The sequence below is a fragment of the Pelecanus crispus genome, chromosome 1, assembly GCF_030463565.1.
Source record: "Pelecanus crispus isolate bPelCri1 chromosome 1, bPelCri1.pri, whole genome shotgun sequence".
Lineage (NCBI taxonomy): Eukaryota > Metazoa > Chordata > Aves > Pelecaniformes > Pelecanidae > Pelecanus > Pelecanus crispus.
Window position 1 is genome coordinate 42009214 of NC_134643.1, and position 19042 is coordinate 42028255.

The following is a 19042-nucleotide window of genomic DNA, read 5'->3' on the forward strand; positions in this document are numbered from 1 at the left end:
TTTTCAATAGTCCTCAAATTGTAACGACGGTCTCAGGTGGCTCAGAAAAATCTTTAAGGGTGAGGGAAAAGTCCCCTCTTTTCTCCTTACTGCCATACTTGCACGCTCTAGCTGGGTCACCATGGCTCTCACCGCTGTGAAGGCCGGATGCCTTCGCAAGCTGGCGCAGGGGCAGCTGCGTTGGCTCTTCCTGTAGCCCCGCTCCTGGACAAATGTTCCAGGGCTGCCTTGCCCTTCACCGTCCCCTCAGCCCCACTACTCCCCTGTCAACTGTGCGGGGGGCACAACGGGCAGCGCGACGCCCAGCCAAGGGTGGGCCGGGCCGGGCACAGGCCGCGGGGCCTGCCCGCCCACCCCAGCGGCAAGCCGCTTCCCCGCCGCTGGGCACCGGCCGGTCTCGCTGAGAGCTGCGTGCGGGGGATTCAAAATGAGCGAAAAGACCAAGGAAAAAGAGCGCAGCCTTGGGGGGGAGGCAAAAAAAGAAAAAAAAAAAAAGACATAAACCCGCCATTTTCTCCTCTTTCCTGCCGGCGCCCTGTGAGGAGTAGCGGCGCAGGCCTCCGCGCGGCGGGGGCGGGGCTCTCCCGTCTCGCCCCGCCCCCCGTGACATGAGCCCCGCCCCCGTGGTCGGAGCCCCGCCCCCCGTGGTCGGAGCCCCGCCCCCCAGAGGGGCACGGCCGTTCCCCGCGTCGCCGCCGCCGCCGCCGCCGCCGCGCCCTTCCCTGCCCGGGCGGGGGCGCCTCCGCCCGAGTCCGAGTGCGCCTGCGCCGCCCCGCCCCGCCCCGGCCGCCCAGGGGCTGACGGGGGTTGTTGTGGAGCGGCGGGGAAGCACGTGAAGAGCGCAACGTCATCATAAACACTCGTAGGCAACATGGCGGCGCCTCCGAGCGGCAAGGTAACGGGGGCGGGCTGGGCCCGGGTCCTGCGCGGGCGGCGGTGGCTGCCGTCCCCTCCCCTCGGCGGCCCCGCTGCGTCCGGCGCTGGGGTCGCCCCCGCTGGCGGGAGCCGCGGGAAGGGGCGGCCGGGCCCCCTGCGTGGCCGGGCGGGGGCCTTTGCTCCCCGCGGTGCGCGGGTGCGGGGTCTCCTCACGGGGCCGCGGGGCCCGGGCCCACCGCTGCGGACGCGGGCCCTGCCGCCCTCGGGCGGGCCTGGCGGTGGCAGGAGGCCGTGCGCCCTGCGCGCCGCTTTGCGTGGGGCGCGGGAGGGGGTCGCGGCCGGCGGCTGGGACTTGGGCCCTGCCCGGGGCGGCTGCGGCGGCACCTCGCAGTGCCTCCCGCCCGGGCCGGGCCGGGCCGCGGCCCGCGCCGCCCCAGCTCGCCTCCGGGCTGCGCGGAGAGCCGGCCCCGGTGTAGGAAGAGGCCGCTCTCCGCCGGAGGCGGGCAGCCCCGGGGCCGGGGGTTGGCCTCCGCAGAGCAGGCTCTGAGGCTGAGCTGGAGGAACGAGACTTGTCCCGTCTACGTGGCCGTGTGTCCCTGAGGTGCTCGTAGACGTTACTGGCCTTTCTCCGTGCCTGCGCGCTGGTAGCGTGCGGGTGCCTGCCCCGGGCTGGATACAAGTGCTTGGCAGTTGGATACTTTGGTAATGTAAAGATTTTCACATGCTGCCTGTCCTTGCCGAGTGTTCTTGGATGAAACAGCAGAGCTTGACAAGGGTTCAAACATCAGTCCTGGTTTGAGGTCACAGGTAGGAAAGTATTGGCAACCATCTCTGCCTCCCTCCCCCTCACCAGCAGATCCGAGTTGTGTCCATATGGTTTTACTGTAGAAATATTTTTATTCCGTGAATTTGTCTTCTGAAAGTGTTACTTTGTAGTGCCAGGCTCCTGAGCACCTGGATCTTCTATCTAGGATTTAAAATTTCCGTGTAGTGTCTGACTGTATGTAGCCAGGGTTAGAGTGTGGTAGTCTTCAGTTTCACTTTTCCAGCATATGGCAGCAAATGATTATTTCAGCTCATGCTGATCTCTGCCTAAGAGAACATATGTAATTAGCCACGTCTATGCTTCTCAGAGAGTGCTGAGGAATGCCTTTAGCTAGCAGGAAAATTCAGTAGAGAACTCGCTTGTGCCAGTTTGCCGTATCCCTTTCAACCAGAACTGGTGGAGCAGGCAATTTGTTCAGCTGGAGTTACTACAACTTAAAAATAAAGTTCTTTACTGCTGTTAGGTGCTGTAAATGTAAAGATAGCCGTACTGTCCTCCCAGCTGTTTCTAGCTATGCACATCTAGTTTTCACATATACAGAGAAAAGTTACTCCTCTGGTTTTGTCCATTTTAAGCTCAGTCCAGCAGTTTATTGGATGATGGTAAATATTTTCACTTTGCAGCTTTTTTTTTTTCCCCCCACATAGGTTTTTATCAGGATCTTCTTCAGAAAGTTTTTCCTGAAAGCAGCTATATTATCATAGTGTATATAAGAGGCTAAAACTATTGTGGATTAGTTGTTTTTAAATTTGCTATGTATTCGTTGTTCCTTTAAAAAAGAAGTCTGTTTGCTTGAGGCTAAATGTCTAAGATGTTGCAAAACTCCATTTCAGTTATTCCATGTCCACAGTACTAATGCAACCTGTTAACGCAACTTCTAATTCAGTAACATTCTTTGCGGTGTCTCTTTTGATACAGAGAGAAAAAAACAAGAGTTGTGGTTTGTCAAACTTTGTGAAGTGGCTGGGCTGGTTTGAAGTTTCACTGCTCTCAGTAGGAGCAGTTCCATCCTTCTCTAGATCTCCCCACCTGCGAGTTGCACTTCTGCTTGCTTGGATACTGTACTCATCCGCTCTCTCAGTGATTTGACTTAGCAAGCTGAAATAATACAAAAAACTGTGTGTGCTTATTTTTGGCTGGGTTAGCTTTCTGTTGGTCTAGGGAGCACAGTGGATCACAAATTGTTCCTTTGGATGGCAGTAGGTTTTTAGAAGGGCTCACAAACTAGTGAAACTTCACTCCAGGTGGAATGAACACAGTGTAAGTGTGTTTAGCGTGTATAGACCCAGCATCGTCACTTAAGGCATTTTGTACTTCAGTGTGTTCCCAAGCTATGGGTGTCCTAAGTTAATTACAGTTTTCCTTCTGGCTGTGCAGTGTTGTAATGAGGTGTTTCAGGTGGTAGATATCTTGGAGAGTAGTAGGCATTAGTTTGTGGGGTGCTTTAGTCTCATTTGGCAGATCTTATCACATGAAAGTAATGTATTTTAATGTATATGTTCTTTTCTGCAAAATACTACACAAAGTAATTCCCATGGAATGTGCATGGCAATATATTAAGCAGCTGGGATAGCCTGCATTGTCTCAGCTTTCATGAAATCTTAAGCAAACCATATACGGTTGTGGTTTCTACTATATTTTTACCCTGTTTGTCTTCCCCTTCCCTATCACTTTTTTTTTTATTTCCCAGACATCATTAATATCAGTGGATTCACAACTCAGCTATTTTATATTGTCTCTGGCTTCTACTCCATACATTAGTGGGGTGTGAATTATAAATTTGGTTACCTCATGTAACTGTATGCACAACTGTACTTGGATTTTTGCCCTGTTTGTTTTTTCTTACTGTTTCATATCTCAAAAGGTTTGTTTCAGTGGTTTTCTCTATATGGTTAACTTGGTTCCAGAAAATTTAAGTTAATGCTGTTGAGTTCTAGAGTCATGTCTCGTTCTTTATTAATAGACAATCTGCATTAGACCAGCGTGAGCTTCAGTTTTTGCCCTTTCTTAGAGTTGCCAGGTTTTTCTGCAAGTAACTTGGCAGTAAGGTCTTTAGTTTTCAGTGCTTTTGACTTTATGCATGAAAGAAGGTATATTTTATCTCTTTTTGTTGTTTAACAAATAGTTTGTTTTCCTTATTTCAGAGAACTGACTCTGGACTCTACCCTTATAACAGAAAACCATGTTAGGAAATGAGGTAAAAAGTTGTGTATGGGGAGAAGTACGAACTTCCATTTTAGTCTGTTGGTGTATAGGCTATTATTACAGCTGGTCTAAAGACAGTAGTGATTTTTGGTTTATGCTCTTGGAGTTCAGACTATCTTCAGCACATGGGCTGTTAGATCTTTCTCAAGTTACCAATTGGAACATGGGCTGTCAGAGAAGTTATTTTTCACTTGCCTGTGCGCTTGCTCTTGAAGTTAAAGACTCAGAGCTTTAACTGGCCAAACATCTAAGCTCAGATATTTGGCCAGTTCAGCAACTAGAAGTGTTCGAGTAGCACTGTAGCTACTGCTAAACAATATCATAAATGCTGTAGTTTTGGGGATGGAGTGTGTGTTTGCTGTTGAGGTGGTTTGTGGGTTTGGTTTTTTTTTTATAGCTAGGACCAGCAAAGAGATTTAAAATATGGTCTGTTAAAATTAGCTTTGCATTCTTCAGGTAGTTTGTTGGCACAGATATAGCGGATTGTTTTAGATGTATATATATTCTGTGGTGTAGGCAGTGTCTTACTGCACCTTCTACTAGTTAAATTTGGGGGCACAGACTCCTATACTATACATTTTTGTGCCATTATATTAAGCACTTGGTTTAAACTCTTTGTTATAACTTTGTTAGCCTTTATCATTTACTATGTACAGAATCATAATTCTTTCTGAATATATTGTACTTCAAGTGTTCTCTTTGTGAACAGAAGCCTTTACCTGCCTCTGCCTCTTTTGAATTTAGTTGAGGTTTCATTATGCTTGAATGTAAAGCAGTTCACTGATAATTCTGAAATGTCTGTATATTCTGTTTTCTATTCATTAAGGATTTCTCTTGCAGAAGTTTTCACAGTAGAAACAGTGTGTTACCAGCTCAAGCTCTTACTTTTGGTACCCTGGGTAGACTTGTATTTTCACTAATATCTCACTATAGTTGCATAAGTAGCAGAAATACTTTGTGGTTTAAGAAATCTTCAGTGCACCTAAGACAGAACTTGGAAAAACTTACTGTTGTCAAGCAGGAAACCTTTCTTATGATATGTGGTTCCTGGTGTTGTGAGCTTTCTCATATTTGTCATGACAACAATATTTGTGGGATTTTTTTTTTTCCCCTGCCTAGAAACTTGGTGTTTGTAAGACTTTTTTAAGAGTAGCAGGGCATGAAATTTTACTGTCTTAAGAAAAAGGTTGACCCATAGGCTCAGCAAACAAAAGACATACAAGGATATGTCTTTATATCTTTATTAAAATTCAAATGCCAGAAGTTGCAGGATATCTTCTGTGGAGCAGAACATCATGTTGGTCAAGTAATGTTAGCTTGATGCTTTGCAGAGCGCTCAAATGTGCTGGTATCTGGTCATTAAAAGCAGATGTAGTAGGTACTTTGATGTGCCCAGTGACAGTTTAGCAGTGGATCTGTGAATAAGCTCTGGGGAAACCTCAGCTATTCCAAAGAGGGAGATGGAAATTAAAGCAGCATAATGCAGATTTTTAGATTGAGTTATATTTCTTCTAAGTTAAAGCACAGCTCTAAACTAAGATACTTTCTTTTGTGAATGTAAAGTCTCACAGGACAACCATTGCCTAAATTGAATTCATTTTATTAGTCTGCAGTTGTTTCCTTACTATGTTGCATCTTTTGTGCTGTTTACCTTCTGTCAGAATCTGAAAATAAGATGCTGCACAGCTGCTATATCTGTTGTTAATGTTTGCAGACAGATCCATTTTTCCTTAATTTGTAGTCTGTGGAGCATTCAGACTTTCGTACTCAGTCACTTTTCTTACGAGCATGTCTGCTTGCTGCTTCAACTGTTAAATTCACAGTAAGGTCCTTTACATGATTCTCTACTATGAGGCAAAAATGAAGTAACTGCTATTGAAAAGTTGTTAGAATCAGGATTTGCACAGTGTCATAATTCATGACACCAGAGCAGTGGCTGATTCACTGTGTAAGTGCTGCAAGCTGCGTCTGTCATGAGAAGCTGGATGGCATCTTGGCAGAGTGATGCTGGCTGCAAGCTGTACTATCTGGCAGAAAAGGCGAGCGAGTTGGATAAGAACATGGGAAGAGAGTGTACGGTATCTGAAAGATGGGACCAGCTAGGTGGGAGAGTTGCAGTGCTTCTCCATTCTCTCACATGTCCTGTGTTTGGCAAGTTGTTGGTGTGTGACAGAAGTAAGAACAAGAGTATAAGGTATGTACAATCAGTGCACATGACATCAGCTAGTACTTAGGTGCCCAGCACAGGCGGGGTGTGAAATACATGGGTGAGGCGGGCAGGACCACCATGTTCCATGGTAGCCCCAGATCCTAGCTCTCCTTTTTTGTTGCCTACACCTCATTGTCTTTGGCTGCAGTGTTGTCGTCTTTTACTAGCTTGTAGCACAGGGCCATAAATTGCCATCAGATGGCAAGTATTTCATCCCAAAACTTGTGTTCTGGCATATGTTGTAATTGTTGATGTGGCATGCTGAAGGCTTTCTGCTCATGTATGTCCCTGGCAATAAAAAGCTACAACATTGCCTGTTGACTGCTTATTGTAAGCAGCATAATAAGCTGGAGATATGAATTATCCATGCTGTGTCCTTACAGTATTAAGAATTACACCATTTATCTCAGAAAATGTTACTGGGTCAACAGTGGGACTTCAGAAAGTTATTTTCTGCTGGACATGGGATGTAAATACTTGAACAGTTTTCCAGAACCTTAACTAGTATGTGCTATGACATGTAAACTGAGCCTACATCCTGCTGCTTTCCTCTGTTTTTTATAGTAGGTGAGTAGACAGCTGTTCCTTTGTGCAGCTTTCCTGAATTTTGTGCTGTGGTTCCATTTTTACAGACCCTCTGTCAGTCTATGAGATGGAATAGCTGCAGTCCCTGTGCAGCACAGCGCTTTTAATGACTGATTAGAATGAATTGTGAATTTGCCTTTGACTTCTGTAGCATCTATGGAAAAACAAAACAAAAAAAACCCCACCAAAAAACCACAACCCAGGTCAAGTTGGCTTAGCAGTGTTTGGAAACCTTTGCATCAATTTTTAGCTTTTGGTAGGATTCTGCATCCAATAGGCAATGGGTCTAGTTTTCATTCTGTAGAACTGGAAAAAAAAATGTGGTGTAAATCATGCTTGCAGACTGCAAGTGTGGACTTGCTTGACAAGCAGGAAAGACCTATGAACTTAAGTTTCTCAGGTACATGTTATTTAAAACTTGAAATTTTGAGATTATTAAAAAGTAATACTTAAATCATACAAACTTCTTTTTTCCCTACTTTCTCCATCGTTTCTTTATAGAAAAAAGTTGCCAACTGAATGCTTTTACAGTGATAAGTTTCCTTAGGTAGTTCTGCTTATGATTTGAAGTATTTGAGAAACTTAAGGATACCATAGATGGATAAATCTGGAAACAGTTTTGCATAGACTAGCTTTAAGCTAGTAAGGTGTCTGAAAACCTTTCAGTAATTCTGATATATGTACAGCTACAAGACAGAATGAAAAGTTGGTTGGAATCAAGTAGTTTTCAAAGTTGTTTAGCTCCTGTCACATTACCTCTTGGTTTGCTTTTGTTGTGTTGATTTGTGCTTTTGACAAACACTCTTTTTTCATTTGCGTGTTTGTTGTGGGACCAGCAGGATCTGGCTTTCATGTATGTAATAACATCTAAACATGAGGAACATGCATCTCTGTCAACAGTTAAACAGCTGTTTGCAAATAGGTATAGAAGAAAACAAAATATTGTTATTTAAATCTGTAGTTAGGCCTTTCATGGTAGACATGGCACTAGGGGACATGGTTTAGTGGGCATGGTGGTATTGGGTTGGTGATTGGACTGATGATCTTAGAGGTCCTTTCCAATCTTAATGATTCCTAGTTTTTACTTTCATTATAAATGATCCAGCCACCAAGCCAGGAGGTGTGGGGTTGCTACTCTACCCTTAATTGATTTAGTGGTGGACTTGGTAATGTTAGGTTAATGGTTGGACTGGATGATCTTAAAGGTCTTTTCCAACCTAAACGATTCTATGATTCTATGGCTGGACAACTCTTTTGGTGTCGAGCATCTAAGCAACATACGCTGCTTTGCTTTTCGTCCCTGGGGTTCTGTTTCTGTGACCAGTAGGTTGACTGTGCAGAGCACAGGTTTCTTACTGGGTGGGTGGAAGGACTGTAATGTTGGGGTGAGGAATACCTTTGGGTTTTGACCAAAATCCTAGGGACATGTGGACTTACCTAGTCACCTGTGGTGTGCACTTATTAACATGAACTTGTCTTTTTTCATGATGGGCTTATTAATATTGTGTAGATGTAGAGGAAGAGTGATGACTAATCATATGAAAAGCAAATGAAAGATTGAGCTTGACTCGCATACTTCTCACCTTTGAAAAGGAGACCATGATGAAACATGTGAAGTAATGCATAGTACAAAACCAAGGTGAGCCAGTGGCTTGTTTTTCTATCTTGTAATACAAGAAACACAATCAACTAACTGAATAGATGACGTTCTTAAAACTCTTGAATCCTTTCACACAGTGGATAATGAGGCCTTTCTAGATCACACAGCTCTGTCACTGAAGCCAATAAGTTATCAAGATCTAAAGGAGATTGGGTTGCTTTCCTATGCAGCAGGTGTTGACAGGTAATACCGATGCAGGTTTTGGCCAGGTTTGGGGGGTTATAGTTACTGTAACTGCTAATAAGGGAGTAACGGGCTCATTATCCTGCCTTGCTCATGTCTAGTTCCTTCTGTCTCCATATGTGCCAGGATCTCACTACATAGATTTTGTGTGCACGCCTTACACAAGTCCTTAGTATTTTAGTAATGCTTCTGATCATCCTCCAACATTTGCTGTCTGTTCTCCCACATCTCTTTTCAAGATACTCATCTTAATGTTCTGCAGTAACCTGCTCTTTAGGCAAGCAGCAGTGTATGCTGCTATTGCCTGGTTTTGGAATGGCTGTTTTCCTGGCTGCTTAAGAGGTAGGTTCATGTGTGCTGATGGACCAGACGTTTGCCTGATTGTTGGGCTGGGGAGGCACTGAGCAAATACCTTTGTGGGCAACATGGTGTGCAAGGTTGAGCTACACAGTGTTACAGCAGTTGTCTGCCAGCGGACAGTCTTTTATTCAGATCTAACGATTGGTATCCTATCTTTGAACTTGATACTTTCCTCAGTACTTATTACTTGTATATGTAACTTAATCTTACTTTCCTTCTTTGAAGTAATAGCTTGCCAGTGCTGTAATACCAGAAAACAAAAATCTATCACAAACTACATTTTAACGTAAGGTGCTAGAAGAATACTTAGTAGCATTTTTGAATTTTCAGCATGCTAAGAGTATTGTGTGAAATACAGCTGCCCAGTGTAGTTAATCTTCAGGTGCTACCACTATAAAATCATATTCTTAAAATCAGTTTATTCAAATTAATTTATGTAGTTATCCTACAAAGTACTGCTAAACAGAGCAGCTCAATATTTCAGATAATTCAAAGTTAGTAACAAAATGTTTTGCAGTGGGATAAGCTGTTAAAGCAATTCCTAGATAATCTTGTATAAGATGAATGCCATATCTTTTCTTCAAGTTAGTTACTTTATTGCATCTTCTAGATTCCCATCTGTGTCTCAATTTTTACTTCAATGATATAACTGAGCTGAAAAAGTACAATTTTTTTTATGTTAAATACTTGATAACAGTTGGAAAAAATAAATACAAGACTGCACCTGTTATTGGATAAGAATAAATCCCAATAGCTTGGCCTTATGGCTTTGCAAACTTGGAGAAGTTTTTCTCTCAAGTAACAGTAGGAGGGAAATAAACTGCACAGTGAGAAGTCTTCTGTTTTACAGATACCCTCCAAACTTCTGAGTATGTTGTCACTACTTTGGTTTTATCACCTGTTTTGGTGGAGCATGGGGCAGGGAGCTTGATCTGTCATGCAGAGCAATGTAGAATTTTTCAGTTGCATGGCAACTGTGGCATTGGGAACACGTTTTCTTTTCCCGTGAAAGGAAGCGCTTGTCCTTCTGAGAGAGACTAATGGGTGGAAAATAATAAAAAAATATTATTAGATTGCATACCTTCTAGTCTGAGAAGATATACTTCATGATGCTTGCTAACATTGGCAGAAATGCACATCTGCCAGTATAACTCTGATACATATACTTTTTTTTTCCTGGAACAACTGTCCCAGTGATTGATCACTTTGGTTCATACTTCTGACTAGTTGTGGTGATAGATCAGGTCCAAATAGCTAAAAGGTAAAATCTAAATAAATTCCAAAGTTGCCTTGTTTGAATAAGGACTGAATTTAATAACAGGTATTTGGTAGAAATAGAGGGAGGATCTTTTTTGACAGAAAAGAGAAAAAGCTGTAATAGAGAAGAGGAAAGAAGACTTCCAATATTTGAAAGGCAACTTGATGTTAATAATCCTTCAATAGGGAGATTATACTAAGTGACCTCTAGAGGCCTCTTCCAAGTGATATTTCTGTGATTAAACAGGACACTTCAGAAATTTCTTACTTGTGTAAAGTGAGGGGAAATTTAGGAAGTAAATCTACAACAGAAAGGATGAGTTAACTGAATTTTATTGCTATTTTAAAGCTCTTTTTTCTTGTATGGCTAGTTAAGCTTACATACCTAAACTTTTAGTTTGCTGGCCTGACTGCAAATGTGATGATTTTTAAAATCTGACAAACAAATAAGTTGAGAAAGAGATGCTGAGAGTTTAGTACCAAAGAAATATAATATCTTTGTCTGATTAGTTAAGAATTATTAGTTTTTTCCCTTAAAAATATGTATTTCTTAAGGCAGCGTTTGCAGCTTGGTTTGAAAATTAACATGGTTATAAAAATATTGCTGTTACTGTTTGACATATTTCACTTCCACAAAATTGAAGTTTGGTATATTAGGGACTTTTTACTCTTTTAGAGCATTGTTTAAAATGGAACCTGTTTACGTTCTTTGTAGAGCTTTTAAGAGTATGTCTAGCATGTAGCTTTGAAGCCTGCTGAATCAGAGACAAGAATTCTCTGATTTCCTTTTTTTAAGAGCATGATCAGAATACTGTGCAGAGTTTTGTAAATGCTTAAATGCAAAAGGTACGTGGGCAGTGTGTACTCCTACAAGCCTCTCTTATTTGACTGTCACATATTCTACCTTTGAAATGGGACCTTTGTCATTCACCCTGAATGTAGGATTGGGCCATTATTTAATTTAAGGCTGCCAATTTTTTATTTCTTTTCATCTTTTGTACACCAGGCTGTCCATTTTTAATTTAAATTAAGGTTATAATTTCAACATGCTTAAATAGCAAGCGGAGGAAAGGCAGACTATGTAAGAAAGCCTTTTAATGTTTTAAAAGCTGTGTAGTATTTCCATATGAACCTCTGCCTGCTGATTTAAAAAATACTAGGTGTTGAATGCATTTTTTGTGATTTACTGGCGAAGTAATAATAGTGTATTGCTTAGAGTGAATTTAACAAGTTCCATTTTCCACTGTTTCTTGATTTGAGTAAGTGGAAGACTCAGATCTTGGGGGTGGGGAGGAAGGAGAGGTAACAAAACCCCTAACAAGGTAGAGGTGTTCACTTCAACTTATGTAGGTGACTCGATAATGAGTACCACAGGAGAGGGAAGCAATTTTAAAATCTTGGTTTTTATTTCATTACCCACTTTGCTATAGGTTGTATATGAGCAAGAAGGAGTTTTCATTCATTCATCCTGTGGAAAAGATGATGACCAGGACAGCTTAATACCAGGAGTACTACGTGTCATAGAAAAGGTATTTGCATAATACAGTTATGGCAACTTTGTATATTTGTTGGTGAAGCACATATTTGGCAAATCTTAAATGTCTTAAGTATATGATTTTGTAAATGAACAAACATCACATAATGTTTGATATTGTCTGCATCATTTTTATATATAGGTGTAGGTTGTACCATAATCATACCATGAGTAGAGGTAAGTGCTTTGTTGTGTAGTATTGAATTTTTTTATGATTGTGTGTATTGTAGGAAAATGAAGTAATAGTAGACTGGAGACCACTGGATGATACTTTGGATACTTCTAATATCCTCTGTGCTGGAAAGGTATGTTTGTTAGTTATCAGTGTTCTTCATTCTGTTTCCCCAGAGATTTTATTTTGTGTTAACTTATGTGTAGATGATCTCGTAACTGGAAGAAAAAATCTATTTCTGTGATTATCATTGGTATTAATAGGTACATGTAGGAATTGTATTTGTGGACTGCAGCCCAGTTCACATTATTGGGATACGTGTATAGGTGACTGTATATAGTTTTTACTTGATTCATATATAAAATAGAAGGGGACTATCTGTATATATAGTAAACACCAAATGCGTGTATCACGGTCAGCAGTCCCCCTGCATCTACTGTGTTGTAGTCTGGTGATTCACTCTTCATAATTAGACTCAAAACAGAGAGGTACTATTCTCATGCAAAATAAAACTAGAAGTCTATGGAGGTTCAAGATCCAGTGATATGTGGTATGTAAGTATTAAAAGCATGTGACTGAAGAAGCAAGATTTAAGTTTTATGTTTAAATAAAAAGTTTATGTTGGTAGAGTCTGGAAAAGAGGCTAGGATATTTTAATACCATGTTGAATTTATTAAGTAAAACCTCTTTTCGTAGTCATAAGACCAAATTTCCTGTGTTGAACTGTATCATGTTTCTTAGGATTTTAATACTACAGATTCTTTTAATCTGTGAAAATGAAGATGCTTATTCTTCTTGTGGAATCTAAGAAACTAGCTCAATTTTCAAGCCTTGTGGTTTTTGATAGTCACTTTTGGTTTTTGCTCAGGATTCCAGTTCTGTTGTAGAGTGGACTCAAACTCCTAAAGAAAAATGTACCCGAGGAACAGACCGTCCAAGCAGTTATGAAGCAGAATGGGACATGGTCAGCACAGTCTCTTTTAAAAAGAAACCTCATTCAAATGGAGGTACTTAAAAAATAAGTGTGGGGGTTTTTGTTTTGCTTTTTCTTTATGGTAACTTGTAACTGAAGGATTGCCTTTTACACACAGTAAAATGGATTTTATTAGGAATTGAAAAGCTGTGAGTCATGAGTCTCTGGGTGTGGAAAAAAATTCACAATGGAATAGCTGTCATCTGCCTCCAATCTAATTTTTTCTTTAAACTGCTAGAGAATTGTATTGAAAATAAATGTTAAACCTAACTTCTTGCTGTGGTGATCATTAGATGATGTAGCAGTTTTATCTGCATTGGGCTCGTGCATTCTTTCAAACAGCTGAAATTTGAACTAGATAATCATGTTATAAAGGAAAATGAAAAAAATAAGTGGTTCTCCTGGTTTCAGCTGGGATAGAGTTAATTTTCTTCCTAGTAGCTGGTGTAGTGCTGTGTTTTGGATTTAGGATGAGAAGAATGTTGATAACACACTGATGTTTTAGTTGTTGCTAAATAGGGCTTATATTAGTCAAGGACTTTTCAGCTTCCCATGCTCTGCCAGGTGCACAAGAAACTGGGAGGGGGCACAGCCAGGACAGCTGATCCAAACTGGCCAAAGGGCTATTCCATACCATGTGACGTCATGCTCAGTATAGAAACTGGGGGGGGGTTGGCTGGGGGGTAGTGATCGCTGCTCGGGAACTGTCTGGGTATCGGTCAGCGGGTGGTGAGCAATTGCATTGTGCATCACTTGCTTTGTGTATCTCCCTCTGTTGTCCTATTAAACTGCCTTTATCTCAGCCCACTGGTTTTACTTTTTTTCTGATTGTCTCCCCCATCCCACCTAGGGAGGGAAGTGGGGCGGGAGGATGAGTGAGTGGCTGTGTGGTGCTTAGTTGCCAACTGGGGTTAAACCAGGACAGTGGTTTACTACTCAAATGCCTTTCCGTACTGCAACGGCAGGGGGAGATGGAACATATGTTATGTGGTACATGGGTCTTTTTTATATGGTCTTTTTTACTTTGGCAAAATAATTTTACAGCTACATCATTTTTGTTATAGTGTCTCAGTAGGTATGTTGTAAAAAAAAAAAAAAAGTGAAAAGTGTGGAAGAAAGGACAGTGATTCTCAAGTAATATTTTTTTCCTGATTCCCCCGTAGTAATTTTCTTTATAAGGCTCATTTTCTCTGTATTATTTCTCAGCCTATAACTGGGGACCATTGTGCTTGTTTTGCCATACCTGCGATGGTTTTAAATGTCATCTATGTCATGTATGAGTGCAGGGTTTGGACTAAAGATTATTAATGTTTTTGGGGAAAGCACAGTCCTTGCTCCTAGAATACTGTGTCTGAGAGGAGCTTTTAGGGCTGGCACAATATAAAGCTAAAACCAGCATCTCTGCCAGGCATAGGATGGTTTATTATGTCACTGGTTTGTATTGATTTTTCATCTTCGGGTGTTAGAGTACATCTTCATCCAAAGTGAGTGTCAGTGAGCACTGCTGACTTAGATTATGTTCTTTGCCACTTCTTGTCTATTTTCAGTTGCTGTAATTTGATGGGGGCAGGCCAGGGGGTGTGCCAGATTCCCTCCAGGCATGCTGGCAATTTTGTGTTGTCTGGTAAAGTGAAATTTAAGCCCTTCTTTTTGAATGTATACAGCCTTGTGCAGAGTCTATACATGCTTGCACAGTATGGGAGAGAGGGGTGGGTGGGGAGATTTTCAATTCCTTCTCCTTTACTTTGGTAGGGGTAGCAGTCTTACAACATGTGGCTAATACTGTGTGCAATATATAGCACACAGTATTATAATGTATATTACGTGTCGTTTGAGTAAATGGTACTACCTGGTGGAGATGCTGGTGGGATTCAGCTTGTTGCTGGAATTTGATACAGCAGTTGTATGTTTAACTGCTGGATGACTTTTATAAACTGTAGGCACAGCTTAGGGGAGCAGTCTGATGGACTTGCTCATTATTTTAAAGTGTGTAGAAGAGGAGGCGCAAAGAGAAATCCAGAAATAGAAGTTACAGTAGTTACAGTACACATTTTATCATCAGAACCAATGCTGGGTTTTGTGTTTTGGTTTTGGGTTTGTGTTTTAGGAGCAGTGACAGATATGATGCATTTGTAATTGCTAACACTCGAATTCAAACTAAAATGTGGTAATTTTGTTTTTAAGATGCTACAACTCATGCAAATGGAGAAAGCAAGTGGTCGTTCCTGTTCAGTTTGACAGATCTGAAATCAATCAAACAAAACAAAGAAGGCATGGGATGGTCTTACTTGGTATTCTGTTTGAAGGATGATGTGAAACTTCCAGCTCTTCACTTTCATCATGGAGATAGCAAACTATTGATTAAATGCCTTGAAAAGCATGTTGTGCTGAATGAGTAAGTATCGGACAACTCTTAGTTCTGATTTAAAATATGGATTATTGGTTTACTTTTTTAATTCTATAATGCATTTCATATTAATGCTTCCTGATGTATTTTCTCTTCCCTTTTTTATTAGTAGAATTAATTTTCAAGGTGAATGAAACTGTAATTTCACATACACATTTGGAATGTAGGCTGAAGTTTTAAAACTGTTGGATCAATTTATGAACTAGTTAGAATCTGTTGAAGTGTTATTAGCTCAGTAATACCTCAGTAGCTCCCTCTAGTGGGTACAGAAGCTTCTCACGAACACTCAGTGTAAAGTTAACTCCTTCATTAACCACTTCTATTAAATAGGATAATTTGGGTTAAAATTTGAGATCTGCTTTATGTGAAATATCTGAATATTGACATCAGTGTCTGAGGTAACTTACAGTACTTTCAAGTAAATCAATTGGTATATAAAAGTTTTCCCCCAGAATTCTGTTGCCCTGTAATTGCTTGCTCTGGGGGGTGTTTCATACTTGGTCTGTTCAAATCAACTTTCTGAATGTAAACATAGTTAGACCATATCATGGTGTAGTTTAAATACACTTGTGGTGTATTTATATTGTGTTACCTCCAAATCTTGCACTTGGATAAAAGCCTTTTTGATTTGCGTAGCATAAATGCGGAATAAAATAAAATGTTCTGCTCTCACCATGTAGGCATAAGTATAATTTAAGGTGGCAACAGGGTAAATAAGAGTAGGTGGAGCATGAAGAAACAGTGAAGTGTAACAGGTACACCTGTAACGGGTGTAACATCAGTGTAACAGTCAAAAGTGTTTCATTATCATCACTTGCAACATAATATTCTGATGACAGATTTGAAGGTGGATAGTGAAATGGCTGTGGGAATCCTTATAGAGGGCTCTTCTCCCGTTGGTAGCATCAACGAGGTCAGAGTTGCCTTCGACAGGTAGGGAAGGCTGTTGCCAAGTAATACTGTCAAGATGTGGTGTTGGAGTCTGTGATAATCAGAAGTTGTCAACTGCTTGAAGAAGGTAGCATGTTCAGCGCGACCAGCTGGTGAAATGGTACTGGCTGTGTTATTGTGTATGAGCTTTTTAAGGGGAAAATTCAAGACGACCAAAGGAGAGGCTGTTAGGGGGACGAGATAAAGGTGTAAGTAAGAATATTCTCTGTACAACTGTAGATTAGGAAATCCTGGATGACAGCTCCATCTTAAATCCTCATTTTTTTCCTCTAGGTTTGCTTTGAGTTCTTCCTTAAACCTCCTTTTATTTCGTTTCCTAATTTCACTAATTTTGCAAGTACAGGGGAATATTGTCATCCTGCCATCCCCCTGCCTTCTTCCCTTTCCCCCCAAGGAAATTGTTCCTATTTGAGCATACTGCTCTGTGTTTACTTATTTGTGGATATCTTCTGACTAGTTGCTGGTAGGCTAGGGCAGGTTTTTGAGGCAACCTATGTAGCAAACACCGGGAAAACACCTGTGTTGTATGGTGAGTCACTGAAAGCTTTATACCCTATCTATGTGGTCTCTTGCCTGTGTACTGTGGCAATGTATTTCAAATTTTCTAACTGATGCCCGTAACGTATTTAATGTACAGGACCAAGTTTTAAGTAGGCCTAGTGAGTGCGTTTGACAGTGTAGCAAACTGGTTTGCATTGACTTAATCAAAACTTTGTTCTTGTGATTAACTATCATCTAGAAACTTTAAAATTTTAGATGAAGATTTTCCCTTATGCCTTCTTTCCAGTTAGTCCATTTGAGGCTTTAACAAAAGCAATTTAAAACTAATGAGTTCACACTGCTGGGTTTTTTAATTGCCACTATTTAAAGAGCTTATTATTTGAATATATATATGTGTGTGTTTATATATCTACATAAAAAGCAACGAGCAACAGAAAAGTTGATAATTAAAATGCAGTACTGCACCTACAGATCTGTAGTTATACTTGCATTACTTTTGGTGGAGTTCCACATATTTAGTGTTGAGACACCTGGACTAAGTTTATTTTAGATTTCATATTTTTTGTTCAAAGGCATAAAATACTTACAACAAGATACTGCTCTGCTATATAACAAGTTATTTCGTCTTTTCATATTCAGGAAGTTTTTTGTATCTTTTGACTTCATGGTTGAAAGTTGTTGGGGTGTGTGTGTTTGTTTTGTTTTTTCTTTTTTCTTTTTTTTTTTAAAACAAAACAAAACCAGGAATCTAAACTAACATAGCAGAATACCTTAAACCATTTTAGGAATTTGGACACCTAAGCTCCTGTAGGTCAGACATCTAGGTTCTGTCCAGCATTTGGTTGTCAGTTTGTTACCGCACATAACGTGCTCAACAGGCATGTGCAGGTCAACCAGGGGACTGGGCCCAGCCAGCATGGGTTCATGAAAGGCAGGTCCTGCTTGACCAACCTGATCTCCTTCTGTGACCTGGTGACCCGCCTGGTGGGTGAAGGAAAGGCTGTGGATGTCATCTACCTGGACTTCAGTAAAGCCTTTGACACCATCTCCCACAGCATTCTCCTAAGGAAGCTGGCGGCTCATGGCTTGGACAGGCATACTCTTCGCTGAGTAAAAAACTGGCTGGGTGGCTGAGCCCAGAGAGTTGTGGTGAATGGAGTTAAGTCCAGTTGCTGGCTGGTCACAAGCAGTGTTCCCCAGGGCTCTGTTTTGGGGCCAGTCTTGTTTAACATCTTTATCAGTGATCTGGATGAGGGGATCAAGTGTGCCCTCAGTAAGTTTGCAGATGACACCAAACTGGGTGGGAGTGTCGATCTGCTGGAGGGTAGGATGGCCCTGCAGAGGGACCTGGACAGGCTGGACCGATGGGCCGAGGCCAACTGTATGAGGTTCAACAAGGCCAAGTGCCGGGTCCTGCACTTGGGTCACAACAGCCCCATGCAACGCTATAGGCTTGGGGAAGAGTGGCTGGGAAGCTGCCTGGCGGAAAAGGACCTGGGGGTGTTGGTTGACAGCCGGCTGAACATGAGCCAGCAGTGTGCCCAGGTGGCCAAGAAGGCCGAGAGCATCCTGGCTTGTATCAGGAGTAGTGTGGCCAGCAGGAGCAGGGAGGTGATTGTCCCCCTGTACTCGGCACTGGTGAGGCCGCACCTGGAATAGTGTGTCCAGTTTTGGGCCCCTCAATACAAGAAAGACATTGAGGTGCTGGAGCGTGTCCAGAGAAGGTCAACGAAGCTGGTGAAGGGTCTGGAGCACAGGCCTTATGAGGAGCAGCTGAGGGAACTGGAGTTGTTTAGTCTGGAGAAGAGGAGGCTGAGGGAGAGACCTTATCGCTCTCTACAGCTACCTGAAAGGAGGTTGTAGTGAGGTGGGTGTTGGTCTCTTCTCCCAAGTAACAAGTGATAGGATGAGAGGAAATGGGCTCAAGTTGCTTCAGGGGAGGTTCAGATTGGATATTAGGAAAAATTTCTTCATGGAAAGGGTTGTTAAGCATTGGAACTTGTTATACCAACCTCTAGCTTATAATATATGGAATACTGATGATAAGGCAGGAAGTTTAGCTTTTCTGTAACATATCTTTGTCATAGGTGTTTTCTTCTTCTGTTCCTATTACTTCAAAAGTTTTTGCCCTTCTCTAACACCATTCCTTATAAATGTCATGTCACTGCTGAAATCAGTGTGTGTGCAGTGACTAAACTTGAACAAAATATTTGTAATTTGTTGCTTTAAAGATTATGTGCTTCCTAGTTTGGTGATACCAGTCTAATATGGAGAAAACACTGTATGCATGGATGACACTTTCTAACTTGCAGTATTATGAATAAGTGTTTAATAAAATGTCTA

The 19042-nt window shown here is 41.6% G+C and overlaps 1 protein-coding gene across 1 annotated transcript in view; it reads left to right on the forward strand.

The window, feature by feature from the left end:
* Nucleotides 1-828: 828 nt before the first annotated feature.
* The window catches only part of TBC1D15 (TBC1 domain family member 15), a 38338-nt gene continuing 20124 nt past the window's right edge, over nucleotides 829-19042 (forward strand). Inside the window, exons 1-5 of the mRNA XM_075707014.1 lie at nucleotides 829-895; nucleotides 11592-11690; nucleotides 11926-12000; nucleotides 12736-12874; nucleotides 15025-15235. Coding sequence (XP_075563129.1) covers nucleotides 872-895; nucleotides 11592-11690; nucleotides 11926-12000; nucleotides 12736-12874; nucleotides 15025-15235 — 548 coding nt within the window. The 5' untranslated portion in view covers nucleotides 829-871. The remainder of the gene's footprint in view (nucleotides 896-11591; nucleotides 11691-11925; nucleotides 12001-12735; nucleotides 12875-15024; nucleotides 15236-19042) is intronic.